The sequence below is a fragment of the Zootoca vivipara genome, chromosome 1 (assembly GCF_963506605.1).
Source record: "Zootoca vivipara chromosome 1, rZooViv1.1, whole genome shotgun sequence".
Lineage (NCBI taxonomy): Eukaryota > Metazoa > Chordata > Lepidosauria > Squamata > Lacertidae > Zootoca > Zootoca vivipara.
This window is the reverse complement of record NC_083276.1, coordinates 92642248-92663209: the sequence shown is the minus strand read 5'-3', so window position 1 is coordinate 92663209 and position 20962 is coordinate 92642248. Positions and strand designations below refer to the sequence as shown.

Sequence of the window (20962 nt, the reverse complement as noted above, 5' to 3'; positions counted from 1 at the left end):
TGCTCCAGTCTGTGAAAGCTTAACCTGGAGATAAAAAAACCAACCCTGGACTTTAACCACCGGGAAATAATTTGCATGAGAGGCAACATATGGATCAGTGTACAGTTTTTTAGGATGTTCATCCGGATTTGAAATTCATTGCAGCAGCTTTAAATTCTTGTTTTACATAGGAGGATGGTTATGAGATAAAATGACCAAGACTTTGGCAAAGTATTTAGAGAAGTGCTTCCAGGCACAAGCCCAAATATCCTGAGTCCCTTAAGCACCCCATAGCACATTCATCTTAGCAGATAGGCACTTCTGACCCAAATGGACCAGCTTCCTTCACTGAAATGGATGGGAGAGCCCTTGCAGGTCAAGAAGCAACAAATGTTCACCAGAATTTATGCACTGGTGAGGAATTTCTTTTACAAGAAGACAGATGTGTTTGAAAAATAACTTCCTACCAGACTCAATCTGCTATGGGACAGGGTATAATATTCTTTATCATAATGCTCTGGTGTAGGGATATGCTTTAAAATCTCAAGGGTTTTTACCATAACTATCTGCAGAGATGATTTGTGAACTTCTGCTTTGTTTGCCTGTTACCTAGAATCAACTGGGCTGTGTAACACAGGCTGCGAGTTCAGAAAAAGGAAATAGTTTATTTCATTTCTGCTTCCAACTCTTTTCTTTTTCTTTATGTCTGTTTGCTACCTGGTGATTTCAGGACTCAGGGTGAAATTTTATATTGGGCACTCCGTTTTAATCCTTCCTCCCCCAAGTGAATTAGTATAAGATTAAAAATAAATTAAATAAAATGCTTATTATATATGCAGGATAAATTGAACACATAAGAGGCACGAGATAGGAATGTGCCCACGGTCTGAAAAATCATATAACTTTTACTAACATATCAAATACATGTTTCAAATGTGAAATGTCATACTAATATTGCAATATTAGATTCACTCAACCCTACACACAGCAGAGAAAATGACTTCCCTCCTGCTACTGAGGAGTGCTAGATGAGCCAGCAGAACTGCTTTTGGCTCCTGCTCCCCTAGCCTTAGGATTGCAGCCTACAGGCATCAATGTCAATCATAAACAAAGAAAGAAAGTCTCTGCTGTACAATCACTATTATACCTGCTTTCTTCATAAAGTTTTTTTTATAAAAAAAACAACCCAACAACAAAACCTAAAACATTGGTATATACTACCAATAAAACAGTGATCTGGCATTTAAACCACCATAAATTTGGGTGCCTGCTTACATAAGTCTTTGGGAGCATGTGTAATACATAAACACCACCCCAACATTTAGTAAGGCACCAGCCATAAATTAAGCGATACAATCCATTCACAGCCCTGACGTCAATAAAAAGTTGACCTCTGGACTGGTAACTATGATCTAAAATATACTAACCTGAAGGGGAGAAAACATTTCCTTGTAGGATTAGCAGGGAGCAACTGCAACAATGAAAGGCTGTGTTCTCCTCACCATTGTATGGTTTATCTTCTGCACGGAGGCAGGTAAGTGGCAACCTTTTCTCTGAAAGATGTTTAAATACGGTACCAGTTATGTGGGTAGGATAAACCCATCTTATTTCTGGGTTCCTTTCCTTCTCTTTAGAAGGACTGGATTTGTCAACTTCTGCATCTCAATTATTAATCCATGATCTATGAACGGCAGTTGTGGTGATTTGCAACAAAATCCAATTTCCTTCTTCTTTTTTCAGTTAACTGTTTTGTGTTAACCACCTCTGCAGCTTTAGGCCAGAACTTTGCCTTTTAAGTAACTCAGAAGAATAGCTAAGCAATCCAAAGGGATTGTACTTCTGACTATACGGAAATTCCCCACCTCAACCCCAGTAGAATAATAATAATTAATAATAATAATAATAAATTATTATTTAAACCCCGCCTATCTGGCTGGGTTTCCCCAGCCGCTCCTGGCAGTTTCTAGCTAAATATTAAAATACAATATTCCGTCAAACATTAAAAGCCTACCTAACCAGGGCTGCCTTCATATGTCTTCTAAAAGTCTGGTAGTTAGTTTTCTCTTTGAAAAAGAGGCTGTTCCACAGGGTGGGTGCCATTACCGAGAAGGCCCTCTGCCTGGTTCCCTGTAACTTGGCTTCTCGCAGCGAAGAAACCGCCAGAAGGCCCTCAGTGCTGGACCTCAGTGTCTGGGCTGAACGATGGGGGGTGGAGATGCTCCTTCAGGTATACTGGACCGAGGCCGCTTAGGGCTTTAAAGGTCAGCACCAACACTTTGAATTGTGCCCAGAAACATACTGGGAGTCAATGTAGGTCTTTCAAGACCGGTGTTATGTGGTCTCGGCGGCCACTCCCAGTCACCAGTCTAGCTGCCGCATTCTGGATTAGTTGTAGTTTCCGGGTCACCTTTGAACGTAGCCCCACACAGAGTGCATTACAGTAGTCCAAGCGAGAGATAACTAGAGCATGCACCACTCTGGCAAGACAGACCGCGGGCAGGTAGGGTCTCAGCCTGCGTACCAGATGGATCTGGTAAGCAGCTGCCCTGGACACAGAATTGACCTGCACCTCCATGGACAGCTGTGAGTCCAAAATGACTCCCAGGCTGCGCACCTGGTCCTTCAGGGGCACAGTTACCCCATTCAGGACTAGGGAGTCCTCCACACCTGTCCACCTCCTCCCCCCCCAAAACAGTACTTCTGTCTTGTCAGGATTCAGCCTCAATCTGTTAGCTGCCATCCATCCTCCAACCGCCTCCAGACACTCACACAGGACCTTCACTGCCCTCACTAGTTCTGATTTGAAAGAGAGGTAGAGAAGGGTATCATCCGCATACTGAATTTCTACCCCTGGCTAAACCAGGTGAGGGTAGCCAATGGGTCTCAAACCTTCGGTGAGTTAGGGAATATCCCTGAAAGCAAAGACAAGCTCTTGCAGATTGAGCAGAGGGGACCAATAGTGGGTCCAACCGTCAGGAAGGTGTTTTCTGCACATGCTGTAGAGGGAAGTGAGGGGCAGATGGGTTGTCAGACAGGGAGGGTAGCCCATCTAGGAGAAGGAAAACTCTGATCCTAAACATCCACTGCCTTATGGGATATCTTCAAAAGAAGAAAAAGCTAAGGAGTAAACCCTACACAAATCTGGAGTGGAGTCCCTAAAACGGTTGGATAGAGCCTTGTATGCCTCCTTCTGGCAACTCCTGCAGCCAAGCTGGTGCCAAAGGTATTGCTCTGCTTGCTTTTGGGCTACATCTGCGAAGCCAAGGGGCAGGGCAGTCTTGAGCAGGTCGGGCGCCCTGGCACTGAGGGGCGGAGATCTCTCCGGTGCCCCCGCCCTCACAGGGCGTAGCATGGCTTCCTCGCGGCTTTGTCGCGCAGCACCCCGCCTACTGGCCCAGCGCCCTAGCACCCCGCGCCACCGGGACTCTACCTAGAGCCGGCCCTGCCAAGGGGCAGCCGTCTGGGCAGCCCAGGACCTCCATATACATGCCTAGGCTTCTGCTCTGGGGAGGTCACTTCATTGCCGCTAATGCAGAGGTATGACTTCACCACAGGAGGCACATTCCAATGTCTCTCGAGACAGAAGGAAACGAACAATATGTACCGGTATATAGGCTCCAGTTGTAGCTGCATGCAACTAGTAACCGCATATGTGACCCCAAGTGACCCCAGACGGTACTGTGCATTGTTATCTGGATTAAAAAGCTACATGCAGTCAGTTCAATGGGACCTGGAAAATCATCAGAATGCAGATAGGGATGAGAATTTTCACCTGTGGCAGTGATGCATGCAATAGCCTCCTTCTAGGGGTAAATCTCCTTTGCTGGAAGAGATTAACAGTTTACAACAGACACTTCACGTCCAAGTTATGTAACAGAACTACTATACCGTGAATGAAGCGTTATCTTTTCATCCAGTTTGAAATTTGGCTTCTCGGGTATTTACATTGTCCAAATTTACTTTACAATGATATTGATGTCGGCTCTTGTGAGTTTCAGTTTTAGAGTTGTAATTTGCATGATGAAAAAGAGAGAAACATTTGTGTAAAAAGCTAAACAAATTTCATGGCAATGGACAATGTTATCTTGCTTCTCCTCCATGTCCTGTCACATTCAAGTGTGACTCACTCAAGCAAACACAGTGGTTCTCAAAGGGTGTGGTGTGCCATGGTATGGTATGTTATGGTATTAGAATAATTTGGCAGGATATACAACCAGAAACAGTATCCACACCTTTCTTCAAGACCATTTGCTATTCTTCTACAGTTAAGAGCTTCAGGAAGCAGAACAATTGGCATACAAAGAGACATTGATTAAATCCGAGCCAGGTGAAGGCAGGAGAGTTTACATTATCCAAAGGCCCCATGGTAATTTTAAGCAGGTGAAGCCACTCCCTTGCCTGTGTCAATTGAGATGTTTGGTGGGATTCTGCCTTGGGCCTGTGCAGCCTGGCTTCTTCTTAGCTTTCCTCTACTAGGAAAACTAGAACCTTTGGAAGCAAAGTGCACTAAGGAAATACTCATAAATTGGCAGAGGATCTTTGTTCTCCTGGCAACATTATGGTATATAACAAGCACTTGTGAAATAAAGGCAAAGTCCACTTCTCCGGACAGTTGCTGAAAGTTATTCTTAGCCACTGAGGTCACATGTGTCTCAATGGATAATACAGGGTCCAGGACAAGGAATACACCCAACTGTATACCTGAATCTTCATGAGAAGTGTATATCAGCTAACAGGAACCATGACAGAAAATTCCCATTTTTGGCTCACACCCCTGGGATATTCTGTAGAATGCAGTGCCATGAGTTAAATTTCTCCAGATGAATGATCTTACAGGTCTATACAGGGGCAAGCAAACTTTCAGACATGTTGATCCCAAGTTGTTCAGGGCTTTATATGTTACTAAAAAGACATTGAACATAGCCCAGCTAATAGGAAATACAGGTAGAATGTTTACATCAGGCATCCCCAAACTTCGGCCCTCCAGATGTTTTGGACTACAATTCCCATCTTCCCCGACCACTGGTCCTGTTAGCTAGGGATCATGGGAGTAGTAGGCCAAAACATCTGGAGGGCCGCAGTTTGGGGATGCCTGGTTTACATCATCCTTGCGTGCCAATATCAGATTAGGAGAGCTCAGTTTGTTTTTAGTTATAAACAGGTATCATGTGTTTATTAGTCATTCTTCTTAATGTGAGTATAATATAATTGGGTGTGGTCTTGCAGAGTCTCTTAACTATATAGGGAATAAAGTCAGGGCACATTGAGAAAAATGAATATTTTTTAATAATAATAAAAATTTGGAAGGAGTATGATTTTAATTGCCCTTTTGATAAAATGCGTCACAGTTCACTTGCAAGTCAGACTAGTCTACTCAGCTCAGTATTGTCTATAGCAGTGGCTCTCCAGGGTTTCAGAAAAGATTCAATCAGATGCACAGCACAAATGTGATCTTTGATCAGCTAAACTACTTGATTCTGAGGTGTCAGTTATGGGTGAGATAACATTTGATCAGTTCCCACTAATGTCATAGTGACACTCTTTTCCTCAGGATACAGAACTTTCTACAATTATTCATTCTTTGATAGCCTTCCATTTTGATTATTGAAATCCACTACTCTTTGTGGAACTGTTCTGATTTGTAACTTGGATCTTGTGCAGAATTCTTAAGTCCAACTTTTATTGGAGGCGGCCTCAGAGCGTGTACAACTCCTTTCCTTACCAGCGGTGTCTGTACTGATGCTGAATTTTATATTGAATCACTGCTGAAAGAACACACTTTACCCTAGATATAATCACATTGAGAGTCTTGAGTTTAGGAAAATAGCAAAGCCAGGTTCATTGATAGGAAAGTTCTTTCTAGCTAAGATGGAAATATACAAGGAGCCATGTTTGCTCTTTGTTCTCAGCAGGAGGGCACACAAAAGATTGCTCCTTTAACAAGCTAAGAATGAAGAAGTAGGAAGTAGGAAATGAGCTGCCTAGCACCTGAGGGAAGATCAGCACAAGGGCTGTCTAGGAAAATGGGAGGTTCTTCTCTATCTAGCCTCTTCATGCAAGTATATCAGCCTATAGTGCAAGCTGAGTTGCACCCCAACATTTTCAACAGCCTGCTGAATGGCTTCCAGGACTAGTTCAACCTGTCCACTCCCTTTTCTTGGCATTGCGGGTTCTCCATTATAGAGAGCACGATTTGCAGTGGGGGCTAGCAAACCACGCCTGTGACAAAGGTGGGGGCATGAGTGGCCACCGTTTGATTGGATATGGGGCTGTTGTTGGGCATAATCGTATGTATCAATTTAGTAAGTCAAGCCATATTGATGCCTCTGGGAGCCTGAAGGAAGAGGGGAGAGTTCAGTGCACCCGGGTCCCCGTCTCTCCCTGTTGGATTTCCCCGTGTTGACAAGGCAAGTTATTATTATTATCATTTCTGTCCTTAGGTGACAGTTGAGAACCAATGCCTACGCAACCACTCACATTGTTTTGGATTTAATAAAGTTGTGGCCAAATTCATGCCAAAAACCATTAAACTTAAATCCTGTCTACGTTGTGATTTATTTAGGGGTGGTTTGGGGACCTCCACACGCAAATGTTTCACATGGGACCAGGGGCTCTTTGTACAGGTGTTTACATCCAGAGGCTCTGAAACTGCTGCCTGTGTGGTGGAAGTCCTGCAGGCTTGAGGCCCACTCCCACAGCCCACTAGAGACAATATGTATGGCCTAAACACGGGACAACAACTGTGAACCAAAATTCCACTATGGCCAAAACAAATGACGCTACATTAAATATTATAGATTTGAATAAGTGTACTTGCTTATGACACTAGTTCTCTTACTCTTTCTGTGAGTGAGGACTGTAATTGTTATTTGTTGTTTAGATAGATAGATAGATAGATAGATAGATAGATAGATTAGACCACGGCTCCCCAGACTACGGCCCGGGGGCCACATACGGCCCCCGAGGCTTTTTTATGTGGCACCCGGGAACCCCCGCTGCTGCCACCTGCTCTTACGGGCGCAGTGCGGCGCGGTTGCCGACTTCCGACCCGGAAAAGCGACAGAAATATCTTGTGCGCACACGCAAACGTCATTTCCGGTGTACTTCCGTGTCGGAGGAGGCTTCTGCGCATGTGCACAAGCTATTTCCGGCGCTTTCCAGGTTGGGAGTGTGCCAGAAATAGTGTTTGCAGATGCGCGTGCCCAGCCGTGTGCCCCCGCACCCCCGCAGGCGCTCCCCCACCCTCCGGCCCACCATGCAATCAGCGTGGCGAGCATCTGGTCCGAAGCTGGGTAAGTTTGGGGACCCCTGAATTAGACGCACAAAGATGTGGTGCTTTTCTCCCCTTTATTTGTTTTACTTTCAGGAGCAGCAAATACCACAGACACACCGAGTGTCTCCACGCCCGCAGAAACATCGAGTGTCTCCACGCCCGCAGAAACATCGAGTGTCTCCACGCCCGCAGAAACATCGAGTGTCTCCACGCCCGCAGAAACATCGAGTGTCTCCACGCCCGCAGAAACATCGAGTGTCTCCACGCCCGCAGAAACATCGAGTGTCTCCACGCCTGCAGAAACATCAAGTGTCTCCACGCCTGCAGAAACATCGAGTGTCTCCATGCCCACAGACACATCGAGTGTCTCCATGCCCACAGAATCATCGAGTGTCTCCATGCTCACAAACTCAGCGGATGCTCCAACTTCCACAAATGCAACAACTGCAGGAATACTAACTACATCAGGTAATCATTACACAACTGCTTCCTGGCTTGTTTTGTTCAAAATAACCAGACACTAACCAAATTGCAAAGCATATTGTATAACAAGGATGTCTGCTTTCACAACAGAATATTTTCCCCTCTTCTCCCCACCCCCAGGCACTGTCAGGAGGTCTTACACACGAGTAGGAGTCTGGCAGAGACACATGCCCGGCTGGCATGTTCTCTCCCTCCTGGTCATTTGTTCGGGAGATTCAAAATCTTTATCCAGCCCAAACATCACAGTAACTGATACCTTAGAGGAATCAGCACACTTCAGGATCAGTAGAGTATAGGTAGTCAGTGTACAGACTCAGTAGCGCAGCATTTTGGCTAAACTATGTTTATTTACATATACACACTCGGAGCATCACAACTCAGCTCCTTCCTCTTCAGCATCAGACAGCAAAGAGAAAGGACAAAGGACAAATGTCCAACATCACGGAAACACAGTAATCCAAACATCCTGCTTCCGTCACTTCCCACAATGTGGAATTAAAACATACACTGTCATGTGATATAAACAATCCCATGACTGCAACACGGGAAAAGAATCCTAACAGGCACACCCCCTAAATCTGCTTGGGGTGTGTGTGTCATACAACTCTTTGGAGCAGATATGGGGGTGGTGAGGGGTATGTACAGGGGAGGAGAGGGGAGGAAGCCCCATTATGCATTCTCAATGGATCTGGTGGGCTTTATAAGTTCTTCCAATGTATAATCTATAAGGAGGGGTGGAAATCCTGGTTCTCATTATGGTTTTCATTTTAGGACCCCTTACTTGTGCTGACCAACCATGTGAACATGCTGCTACATGTATTGATCTGTTCCGAAGCTTTTCATGCCAATGTCCTTATGGATTTTACTATATGCACACATCAGGTTGCCAGCAAGGTGAGTTGTGCATTTATTTATCTCTTGTGTGGCTCTGTTCAAATGAATACAAATGCTTCTGTTACGATGCTTCTGCTTTAGTGAATGCTGAACATGTCTGAAGAAAACACTAATATGCATCCATTCACCAATGCCTAGCATTCTCTCTCTTTGTTTAAACAAATCCTAGAATCATGATTCCCCCCCCCCTGTTTCTTGTCTAACCCAGGACAATATATCCTTTTCAAAACAAGCATACATTGACAAATTGCAAGTCTAGCATGTAGCTACAGCTAATAGAGGATTGGTTTTCCAGATGTTATATGACTAATATAAGATCCATTGTAATTTTAGGCAAAGTATTTCCAGGAGAATTCACTCTGATTCAACCATATAATCAAGATATGGAAAATATTCATTCTGAAGTTTATGCAGCTTTGTACCACAATGTCACCAACATTGTAAGTTTATTTCATTGTATATCCTCTTTGCTATAAACTAATGCTCTACATCTTTTTCTTTTAAAGACATAGGTACATATAGATATTTCTTGCTATTCATAGATATATCAGAGTGAGTATGGTTAAACTGCATAGAGAAAAAGTTCACTGAGGGTGCTTTTTGACATATACTGTACATTATAACCAGATTTTGTCTGCATGTGCAGATACTACTTTTATTTAGACTGAGATTTTATCCTATAGTTGGGAAACAAGTTCGTGTCATGCAAGCTTACTTAATATGCAGAAAATGCCACTTAATAATTGTATTAAAATGATACTCTTGTCTACAGCCTTGTGATATGGCTATTTCCACGCATAAAATAACTCCTTCGAATTGCCTTCAAATTTGAGGGCCAGTTTGTACCCAATCAAACCTAGTGGTTATAAGGCAAGACTGTTCGGAAGTGGTTATGAAGTTCTAGAAAATAAAGGGAAAGAAAAAGGCCAAGGTCAGGCCTGACAATTCCTTTTAAAGAGCCTATTGCTCCTTCTCAAGATCTCTCTGGGCCATGCCAAAGAAGGAAGCCCTGTGAGAACCTGGGAACACCTGATCCCTCTCCTGGCCATGGCAGAGACTGCACTGCCCCACAAGCCAGCTCCCCCTTTGATTATTCACTTGGCAATTGACTGCACTGGAGAACTTCAGAAGTTCTGAAATGGTGCAAACTTCACCATCAATTTATACAAGACACCACTGAACATAAGTAGGGGAGGAAACTAATCCAATGGGCAGTTCAGATATGTGTGTAAATATCAGTTTTATTTTTGCATATACACTGCTGAAATTTTTTAATCATTTAAAACCTGTGTGTGCTTCCAGAGCAGCAGTTCCAAGACTCTTTTCTCTTGACGCACCACTTATGAGTTGCGCGATGTACAAATTGTAATGCTCTATGCCAGATGCGGTATGATTTTAAATAGTGTTTCCTTGCTTCTTTTATGGTAATCGTATTGTCATTTACATTCCATAGAATTCAAACTCTGATACAATAAAACACAATATAAGAAATAAAAGAAGCAATACAAATAAAAGAAACAATGTGATATAATTTAAAATCAGTATGTGAGTACATCTGAATGAAGCTGAATGGTCGTCCATTTCTAGAGTTATCACTATAACATCTGTGAGTTACTCAGCAACTCAGTTTGCATTAAGCAAAACCATGGTCAAGCATGGTTTGTTGTTTGTTGTTACATGCAAATGAAGTTTATTCTGAGTTTTCTTCCTACCTTGTACATCACATCTGAAAATAAATTTGTAATATGGAGGCAAGAGTGGAAATTAAAGAGTACTGCCTTGGGAAGCATGTAGAAGAATGGACAAGGGGACTGAAGACATAATGATATATTCAGCTACTTAGAGCTCCACACAAGTGAGCTCTGTAAACGTTTTATCTTTGCTCGCAGTATGTCACTTGCCATCTTGTAAGAAGTGGTTTGCTGGCTAGGGTAGAGCCTCTACGATACCTTCCTGGTAGTTGTTTACTGCAAGCAGTAGTATAGTGTTCTAGGGCTGCAGGGGGTAGCAGGCACCCTGCCTCCAGCACCCTAGAGAGGTGCCCAATCAGCATGAAAGGGGAACTTTTAAGCTACTGTTTGTTCCGAAAACTAAGCATTCAAGAACACTTAAAACACAAGGTGCTTCTGTTTCAAGAGAATGGTGTGCAAGTTTTAAATAAAACCTACTGTCTAAAAAATTTAAAACATAGATCAAAACACCAGACAATAGAAACACTCAAGCAATGTTCAGAGTCCAAATGCCTTCTAAAATAAAAACTGTTTTAACCTGTAACTTTGCAGGGACTGTGCCTGCCTGATTTCTAATGAGAGGGAGTTCCATAGAGTTGTGCCTACTGCGTTGGAGGCATGACTCATTACTGACATGACTCACAAGTTGTGCTTCTGGTCCATGGGAGACCTCTAAGAAATAGGGGATTGGAAGGAGTACATGGGCTACTGCTCTGGGATTCAGTTTTGCAATTGTCATCTCCTCCCCTCCTCCCCCGCCCCAGTCTGTTTCTCTTTATTTCCTGCCTCCTTTTAACTGATCCTTATTTTTATCCATGTTTTACAGTTCAGTGACATATTCAAAGATGAGAAAAGTTACCAGGAAACAATCATTATAAGCATAAAGTAAGTACGGCAACTTTAATATATACATAGCCAGTAGGGCCTTCAACAAAATGTTGTGTTGGAGAATGTTCCTAGTTAGGATTCTAGCTCATGCCCTTTTCAAGGATATGCCTTTCCACACCCACCCACCCCACCCCTGGTTTTCTACCTCTGACTGTCAGACAGCATTTTGAGGCCAGTAAGCATGCTCAGTCTTCATCAGACTCCCCACCACACTGCAATTAGGGTTCTTTTTCTAAACTTTTTTTTTTTTTGCACTTTTGCAAATCTTGGAAGTTTCACCTATCCTGCAGATACCTCCCTCTTGTACTTGGATGGTGTCATTTTTGCTACATAAGGAGCCACATTTGGAAGAATCAAATTTGCTAGTACTCTAGAGCAGGTGGTTCCCAATTAGCTAATTACTGAGGACCCCCTGTTTTTCAAAAGCCAAGCCACCGACTCTCTACTTTTGAAAATTTTGATACTGTAACTCTATGGTAGTTACCTCTGTAAAGCAATTTTTTTGAACAAAATGTGGGGTAGCCCCTCATAAGGCATCATCTAATGAATAATATGTTAGGTCACTTAGCTGGTGTCTACAGTAGTGTTTGGGTGGACCAAGGCTCTAACTTGGCATAAGGTACCCATATATATACACCGTACTTTGGCTGTATGTATACACACACACACACAGTATATTGCTAACATATCTCTAAGATATGTACTGTATATACATTTCAGACAATCTACACAAGCATCGAAAAGGCTGAGTAAGGCTGAAGCCGCAAACAACATCGACATTACATTAATCAATTTGTTTGATATAAACACAAATGTAACACCTCAAGTATGGATGGAGAAGGTTAATAGTTCAAATGACATCAAGTTCGATCGGAGTAAGTACCATACCCTTTTCAGAATCCTTACATGATCCTACACCAGTGTTATTACTAAGTAGTCTATAGAAAAATCCCTATCCCCAATGTGCTCCTTCTGTTCGATGGAATTCTCTCGTTCCTCCTTCCTCTTGAGACCAAAATCCCATTCTTTGCAGTACTACATACCTATGACTTTAATTGCTGAGATGAACTGCGACCAGTCAATCAAGTCCAGCCTAGCAGAGAAAGGTGAATGTAATTCTTCCACCTCTTAGGGAGGACATTAAAAAGCAATAGCACTGAGTTCATTTCCTGCCTATAAAAAAAACCAACAACCCCAAGTTCTTCCTGTTGGTTGGGATAAAGTAATTGTACTGTTTCTGACAGTTACACAATTATACTGCTGCTGCTCCCTATAGATATGTTTTTGCATCCCAGAACTGCAGTTGCTGCTGTTCTATAATTCCCAAGAGCATGCCAGTGCTGTTCTCAAGCCAAGACTTTCTGTGACAGAACCTGTATGCTGTCTAAATAACTACTGTATGTTAATAGTAGTTTTTAGTGGGTGTGTATGTGAGATCTTACACAAAATCTCCTGCTGCTCTCAGTTTCAATCTTAATCTGAGCGTTAAGTATCTTTCCTATACTTTCACCCCCAAAGCAGATGTTTTACCTGAGAAGACAAATAATTAACATTGTTTGCCCGTCAAACAGTGACAGGCCAAGGAACAGTAAAACAGGATGAAGGCATCTACTGGAACATTGTCTTTGACACATTGGTGTGTTGTCAGACCTTGCTAGCTCAAGGGGCCCTGATGAGATGCAGGTACATGGTCAGAAAAGCAATCAAAATGGCCACATCTGTGCCAGAGGCCAGGCACTGAATCAGATGGATGGGGATCAAAGAGCCAGAGGCAAATGTGAGGTCACAACCAGGAGAGTAGACAGACTGTTGTCTACAAGTTGCTCAGGCTGATAAACTGGCTCGGCAGCCAATGGTTTATTCCAATTTGCTTGACAAGTGAAGCTCAGAGGGTACTCTTTTCCAAAATACACCCTAACTTGCTTGCTGCCCTAGAGCACAGAAAATACTGGAGACTGATTGCTAGTGACCAAAGTTTGAAGCGCCCTGCTTGCTGCTTTACATTCATGCAGATGCTGTGTACATGAGCTCTAGGGGCTCTGCATCACCACAGCTGTAGGCAGTAGCAATCAACAGGAGAGCACTGCTCACCGGGCATCCTAACACTTGAGTCTCACTGATAGTTCCTGAGACGGGAAGATAGTGAGGATATTAGGAAGCCAGGTGAGCAATGCCACTCCACTCCACCCCCTCCCCCCACCAACTGCTACTGACTGAAGGTACATGTGCCAGCTGCCCTTGTTAATTGCTTCCTTCCTTGAAAGAATCTGCTGTTAAGTTGTGCTTAACATATAGAAATAACGGTTGCTGAAAGTGGTGTTGCTCTCTCTGCTGTTGCTCTCTGTATTAGATCTATCACAGTGTGCTGTTTATGGCTGTGATGTAAAAACTACGATATGCAAGGACACAAGCAGTGATTCTCATCCTACCTGTGAATGTCATTCACATCTTGCCAAGAAGAACACCGAGGACAAAGCTTGTTTACGTAAGGCCTTATGTGTGTCCTTTCTTTCTCACCCTTCTCATCTCTGCTTTCAGCTGTCATTTGGCTCCTTCAGACTACCTATTTATTGAGCATTCATCCTGAATTGCACCCACCCTGAATATTTTATCCCATAGCATTTCTCTTACTTTCCCCCTTCCCTTCCTTTATGTCTGGGGGTTTGGGATGAATTTACAAAGCTGTTTATTTCGTCTTCCCAATTTCGCTCTACATATTCATAAGCGCTCCTTTCCTTGTCATTTGCTTCCAGAAAAAAAAATGTTTGCCAGCCCCTTAACCTGGAAATGTTTTGCACTGTAATTTTCCTGCCACATATTTTGTGTTTGTGCAGCAAGTACTTTTGACTTCCATTGGTACGGTACAATGCTATATTTGACTATCTCTCATTTTCCACTTTCAATACAGTTTGTAAGTCCACTGAGTGCTCTCCGGAAAAGAATCAACGCTGTATTATGACAGCGGAAAACGTTCCAGAGTGTCGGTGTCAGTCTGGTTTCCAAAAAGAGGGTGACAAATGTCAGGAGTAAGTAAGAGGCAAATGGAAGGAGGGGTATTTACCATGGTTCTCCCTGGCCTTTCCCGAAGCAGGAGTGGGAAATCTCAGGCCCACAGACCAAATGCAGCTGTTTAGGTCTTTCTGTCTGAACCTCAGGATTCTGCTCAGGCCATACCTATCCACAAACAACATCTCTTGCTCCTCCCACTTTTAGCTTCTGGCTCTGCCTGCCACTGGCATGTGGGATGAAGCCTTTGAACTGGAAATCATAGAATCATAGAGTTGGAAGAGACCACAAGGGCCATCCAATCCAACCCCCTGCCAAGCAGGAAACACCATCAAAGCATTCCTGACATATGGCTGTCAAGCCTCTGCTTAAAGACCTCCAAAGGAGGAGACTCCACCACACTCCTTGGCAGCAAATTCCACTGTCGAACAGCTCTTACTGTCAGGAAGTTCTTCCTAATGTTTAGGTGGAATCTTCTTTCTTGTAGTTTGACTCCATTGCTCTGTGTCCGCTTCTCTGGAGCAGCAGAAAACAACCTTTCTCCTTCCTCTATATGACATCATTTTATATATTTGAACATGGCTATCATATCACCCCTTAACCTTCTCTTCTCCAGGCTAAACATACCCAGCTCCCTAAGCCGTTCCTCATAAGGCATCGTTTCCAGGCCTTTGACCATTTTGGTTGCCCTCCTCTGGACACGTTCCAGCTTGTCAGTATCCTTCTTGAACTGTGGTGCCCAGAACTGGACACAGTACTCCAGGTGAGGTCTGACCAGAGCAGAATACAGTGGTACTATTACTTCCTTTGATCTAGATGCTATACTTCTATTGATGCAGCCCAGAATTGCATTGGCTTTTTTAGCTGCTGCATCACACTGTTGATTCATGTCAAGTTTGTGATCTACCAAGACTCCTAGATCATTTTCACATGTACTACTCTCAAGCCAGGTGTCACCCATCCTGTATTTGTGCCTTTCAATTTTTTTTGCCCAAGTGTAGTACTTTATATTTCTCCCTGTTAAAATACATCTTGTTTGCTTTGGCCCAGTTGTCTAATCTGTTAAGGTCATTTTGAAGTGTGCTCCTGTCCTCTGGGGTATTAGTCACCCCTGCCAATTTGGTGTCATCTGCAAACTTGATCAGGATGCCCTCAAGCCCATCATCTAAGTCATTGATAAAGATGTTGAATAAGACTGGGCCCAAGACAGAACCCTGTGGCACCCCACTAGTCACTACTCTCCAGGATGAAGAGGAGCCATTGATGAGCACCCTTTGGGTTCAGTCAGTAAGCCAGTTACAAATCCACTGAATGGTAGCATTGTCTAGCCCGCATTTTACTAGCTTCTTTACAAGAATATCATGGGGCACCTTGTCAAAGGCCTTGCTGAAATCAAGATAGGCTATATCCACAGCATTCCCTTCATCTACCAGGCTTGTAATTCTGTCAAAAAATGAGATCAGATTAGTCTGACATGACTTATTTTTCAGAAACCCATGCTGACTTTTAGTGATCACAGCATTCCTTTCTAGGTGCTCATAGACCGTTTCCTTAATGATCTGCTCTAGAATCTTTCCTGGTATTGATGTCAGGCGGACTGGGCGGTAATTGTTTGGGTCCTCTCTTTCCCCCTTTTTGAAAATAGGGACAACATTTGCCCTCCTCCAGTCTGCTGGGACTTGGCCTGTTCTCCAGGTATTCTCAGAGATTACTGCCAGTGGTTCTGAAATCACCTCTGCCAGTTCTTTTAATACTCTTTTAATAATTCTCTACTCCTCCTCTAAGTGCTTTGATGTTTTGCTACAGGGAGGATAAAAACGTGAAGGCATAGGGGGGTGCTGAGGACCCCCCCATTTTCCATTCCCCCCAATTTGTTACTGAAAGAAAGAAATGGGGGCACAGAAATTGGAGGGGTGTTAATTAGAGTGGCAGTGGCCTCTTGAGGCTGTGATGGTAAGAAAAGATCATTTGGGCTACAGAAAGACAAGTGTGTCAGTTCCTCTGTTCTATTTCTTCTTGGTAGTTACGGTACTATCACTATATGGACAATCCCCATATAGTTTGGATGTCATGTACAGTAGTAACTTTGTGTGACCTTTTCTTTGTTTTTAGGTGTAATTTTGGCTACTCTGGAGAAGACTGTAAAGAAGGTAAGCATGACTTTGGGGTGGTTTTTATATAAAGCCTAGAGCCATTATCGACAAGTTGAGCAGAGTCCATAGTAACAGAATTAGGACAATGAATTCACAGCAATAAATATACCTTCACCCAATTTTTTTGTGTGTTGACTAGGAGTGGGGCAGGGGTGGGGATTTAATTCAGTTTGTGTTTAAAGGCAAACTTAGTGAATTTGCATGTTTCAAAATAATACGTGAACTGAAACACAGCTATCTTTCAAAATTCACACTTCTCCAAATTTTGCAGTGATGTTTTTCAGCTTAGTAATGTGTACAATAATGCATGCATTAGAGTAAATTGTACATATAAATGCCTATATTAGAGAAAATAACGTACAAATATGCTTTATATTGAGGAAAATAGCTTGCAAAAATGTGTATATTGGTCCAAACTGCATACAAAATCCTGTTCATTAGGATAATTTTACACTAAAATGCCTAATAATTTTCATAATTAGATTTTTAAAATCCCACACAAATTGCTGGAAATATGTGGAGAACGGAATTTAAGATTGGAAAAATGAGAACCCGAGAGAACTGAAAGTTGACAGATTTGTCCATCCCTACTTCTGAATAGCTGAATGTTTTCATCTTATAAAACATGCTATGTATATATTGCAAGAGGGTCATGTGTGCAATAAAATAAAATAAACAACTATCTGACTCTTAGAAGACATCTGAAGTTTAGGGAATTTTTTTATGTTTGATGTTGTATTGTGTTTTTATTTGTTGGAAGCTGCCCAGAATGACTGGGGTAACCCACTCAGAAGGGTGGCATATAAATAACAAATTATCAGCAGCATCATTCTCTTTTCAGTTTACCTGGCAGCCCTCGTAGGAGTATCTGTTACGTGTGGAGTTGTTATTATAGTCTTAATTGGAGTGCTCATCTACAAAGTAATCAGGTACCTATGGCAACTCTTTGAGTTGTCTGAATATGCCTAACGGTACATTTTATAACACTGGGTGGCCACTTGAGTCTAACTTCCCCTATTGAATTTGCATCAAAATACTGTAAGAGACCCAGGTGGGACCCAGGTGGCGCTGTGGTTAAACCACTGAGCCTAGGGCTTGCTGATCAGAAGGTCGGCAGTTCGAATCCCTGTGACGGGGTGAGCTCCCGTTGCTTGGTCCCAGCTCCTGCCAACCTAGCAGTTCGAAAGCACCTCAAAATGCAAGTAGATAAATAGGAACTGCTACAGCGGGAAGGTAAACGGTGTTTCCATGTGCTGCTCTGGTTTGCCAGAAGCGGCTTTGTCATGCTGGCCACATGACCTGGAAGCTATACGTCGGCTCCCTCGGCCAATAATGCGAGATGAGCGCGCAACCCCAGAGTCGGTCACGACTGGACCTAATGGTCAGGGGTCCCTTTACCTTTACCTTACTGTAAGAGAACAACTGGACACAGGCCTACTCCTGTATCCCCAGTAGCAGCTGTCGCCAAAAACATTCATTTATCATCTTAAACTGATACAATCAGCTGCACCCTGCCTGGCCATTGTTTTGCGTGACAGCACTATTTGTGATTATTCGTTATCACTCATTTCAGGGAAGTGTCCAATTTGCATTTTTGGGAATACAGGAAGGTTAATCAGGGTATGGAAAAGACCAAGATGTGTTCATCTCTCTCTCTCTCTCTAGAAGAAATAAAGAGCCTTCACTTGAAAGAAGGAGCTTGCTACAAAATGATTATTCAACCACAAGAGAAACTCCTGGAAATGGCTCTTACAGCAACCCTGCTGTAAAGCAGAGGATGTTCCCCAGAGTCCAAGCTGGAAATCCTGCAGGGGAAACCAGAACAACCACAGCTAACCAAGGAGGCAATTTCCGTGAAGCAGGCGCAGCAAACAAGGCTTATGTTCCTGAGCGGGACTATGATGACGACAATGTAAGTGGCTGCTTTAGGAGAGATTCATGCTGCTCATTTCTAATGCCCTGTTGTGCCTTTCACAGTTCTGGATTATTATTATTCTGGATTATTATTATTATTATTATTATTATTATTATTATTATTATTATTATTATTACAATTCCTTTCTGTACTATTTTTCAGCACAAAAGTCCCCGCAGCGGAAAACAACCTATTAAAACAAAATATACAATAGAGTAAAATAAGTTGCCATAAATCAATCAGTAGGCAAAACAATATAAGATAGCAAAGCCACAACATAGGGGGCGGGGGGAGAAAGACTTCCCAAGCTAGAAGAATTAAGGGTGCTCTCACCCACCTACCCACACTAAGTATTTGCCCATTGATTCAGTTTATTTTGTAAACTGCTTAGAAACTATCTCCCCTTTTAGCCAAGCTGCAATATCCCATCTCCTTGAGCTGTTTAGCTATTGCTGGCGTCACCGGTACCTGGAACCTGAGTGATGGCTACAAGAACTATAATATCTTATCTCTTTTTCCACTGTTGATTGGACATTTGCTTTTCATGTAATGAGTCAGAAAAGAGCCAGAGGGTTAGCAGCTCTTGCTCTGGAAGCCTTGAATGGTTGACAGCATTTGTAACTGGGAACTGAACTCTAATGGGAAACTCAACACCCAGCTTCCTTAGAGCACTGATCCCCCTGGACAGATTCCTACCTTGCCTTGCCTTGCCTCTAATATTGGCTCCTGCTGTGGGACACCTAGTGAATTTGGATAACTAGCATCGAACATTGCAGTTCAGGTAACGGGAAATCATCTTAATAACACAATTATAGCAATATAAGTGATACTTAATGAAGTATTTGTGGCTTGTTAGCACAGAACTAACTTTTACCTTTTAAATGGTAGAGGTGTGACTAGTGGAAGGAGACAGAACAAGCATGTTTTGTAATATATATGGCTATTTTTGTGACTGCATCTATCCCTCTTAAATTATTGTTATTTTACATTGTTTAATAGAATCCCTGGCTTGAAATGTCATCAAGAGACAGATTCTGAGTCTAACCATAAGAGACTGCAGATGTTTGTGAATGTGAACACTACTGAGAAGCCAACACATTTTCCTTCTGAACCACTTTGTGACACTACTGTTTGGTAATTAGAGTGCTCACAATACAGGAGAAGAATCCTACTAATCACTTCTGAAGGATCGACATGCCACCTAAACGGCACTAGCTCTAGTCTCAGTCCAGAGAAAGGCTGAGTCTTTTCTTCTTGTCTTTTTTTAAAGGATTTTTTTTTAAGTATTGTTTTCAACAAATATTACCTTAGAAACTAGGCGAGCAGTCCAGGCAACACGCGTTGGTGACGTGACCTCTGTAATGTACTATTAATCCCTTTAACTTGGTATATATCTCCAGCAGCATGCCAAAGCACATTTTAAAAATTATTTTGTAAATAAATATAATTGCAATGCCCTGTGTTGTCATTGCTACCTCTCTGGGGTAAACATGCTACATAGTGGTTTTTTATTGGTCAGTGCTAACCTCCTCCAAAGTAGGGAAGGTGTTCAAGACCAAACCAAGCCTATGTGTGTGTGGGTGTACAACTGTCTCCAATAAAGATCCCAAGAGTAGTATTCCCAGTTCCCCAAAATTAGCTGTTAACTCTAGAATCTACACAGCACAATGTGTGTACTTGTACCTGCCTTGATCAGTTGCTGATGGTTTGTAGGCAGATATCACTGGCCCCTAGAAGCCTGGCTCCAACAGGGCCTGAATGACTAGTTCTGGGCCTGCCATAGAAAGCATTTTACAAATGCTCATGTCCTTGTAGATTACTGGATGACTCTTAATTCTGACGCACAGATGTAATCAAGTGTCAGCCATGCTTTCCCTAATAAACTGTTTAAAGTTTTTTACTTGCTATAAGCGTTTAAATAAAAGCATGTAATATGTGACCACAGTTACTTTATGTCAAGGTGTTCTTATCCAAAAAATGTCGAAATTGCTTTGCAAAAATTATGAACAGCACATTGTCCACAAGATGGTGCTGTATCATTAACTACAACTCTAGTTCACAAACTTGAGTTCTGGTGTTCCTGAAACTTTTGGTGCAAGGAGACCATTTTCTCATGGAATAAACATAGCTTCTTATGCTGCACTGCCACAAAAAACAGACCCTCCAAGTGTCCCTATTTTCCAGGGACAGTCCAGGATTTACAGATGCCATCCTGGTTTCTGATTTGATCCCGGAATTTCCCGCATTTCCTTAGTTCGGCCCTATTTTCATTGGAGAAATGTTGACAGATATGGAATAGGATGTACCTGTTTTCATCAGAGAAGTGTTGGAGGGTATGGCTATGAGAGTCTTACTTTTGCTACCCACATATCCAAATCACCACACCTGAAATCATGCCCATAATGAGTTCACTTTTACTATGGCTGCTGAGTTGTCTTCCTCTGCCCTGTTTTGAAAGTGAACTTTTTGATCCTGTATTTGCATTGCATTGATAGTATTTCCTATATCTTATTTATTTATAAGTATGAATTATTATTGTTCTTCTTTTTACCTTGCAAGCTACTTGGAGACCTTCTTGTAGTGTGCCCAACCAATAAATAAATAAATAAATAAATATTTAAATGCTGGCTTTGTTGTCCTT

At 42.5% G+C, this 20962-nt stretch overlaps 1 protein-coding gene and 1 long non-coding RNA gene across 3 annotated transcripts in view; one reads left to right on the top strand and one right to left on the bottom strand.

Moving 5' to 3' along the window:
- Positions 1–1531, bottom strand: part of LOC132592655 (uncharacterized) — a 4143-nt gene extending 2612 nt beyond the window's left edge. Inside the window, exon 1 of the long non-coding RNA XR_009558184.1 lies at positions 1407–1531. This is a non-coding gene — a long non-coding RNA (uncharacterized LOC132592655). The remainder of the gene's footprint in view (positions 1–1406) is intronic.
- Positions 1403–20962, top strand: MUC13 (mucin 13, cell surface associated). Of its 2 annotated transcripts, none has more exons than XM_060278960.1 (12): positions 1403–1513; positions 7346–7720; positions 8507–8629; positions 8963–9069; positions 11186–11244; positions 11968–12122; positions 13598–13732; positions 14156–14273; positions 16366–16403; positions 17248–17335; positions 18075–18318; positions 19321–20962. In XM_060278960.1, the coding sequence occupies exons 1-12, from the start codon at positions 1459–1461 to the stop codon at positions 19357–19359; spliced, it is 1536 nt and encodes a 511-aa protein (XP_060134943.1). In that variant the 5' UTR covers positions 1403–1458; the 3' UTR covers positions 19360–20962. The 2 variants fall into 2 exon arrangements, with proteins under 2 accessions (XP_060134943.1, XP_060134933.1); XM_060278950.1 differs by having other exon boundaries at positions 18072–18318.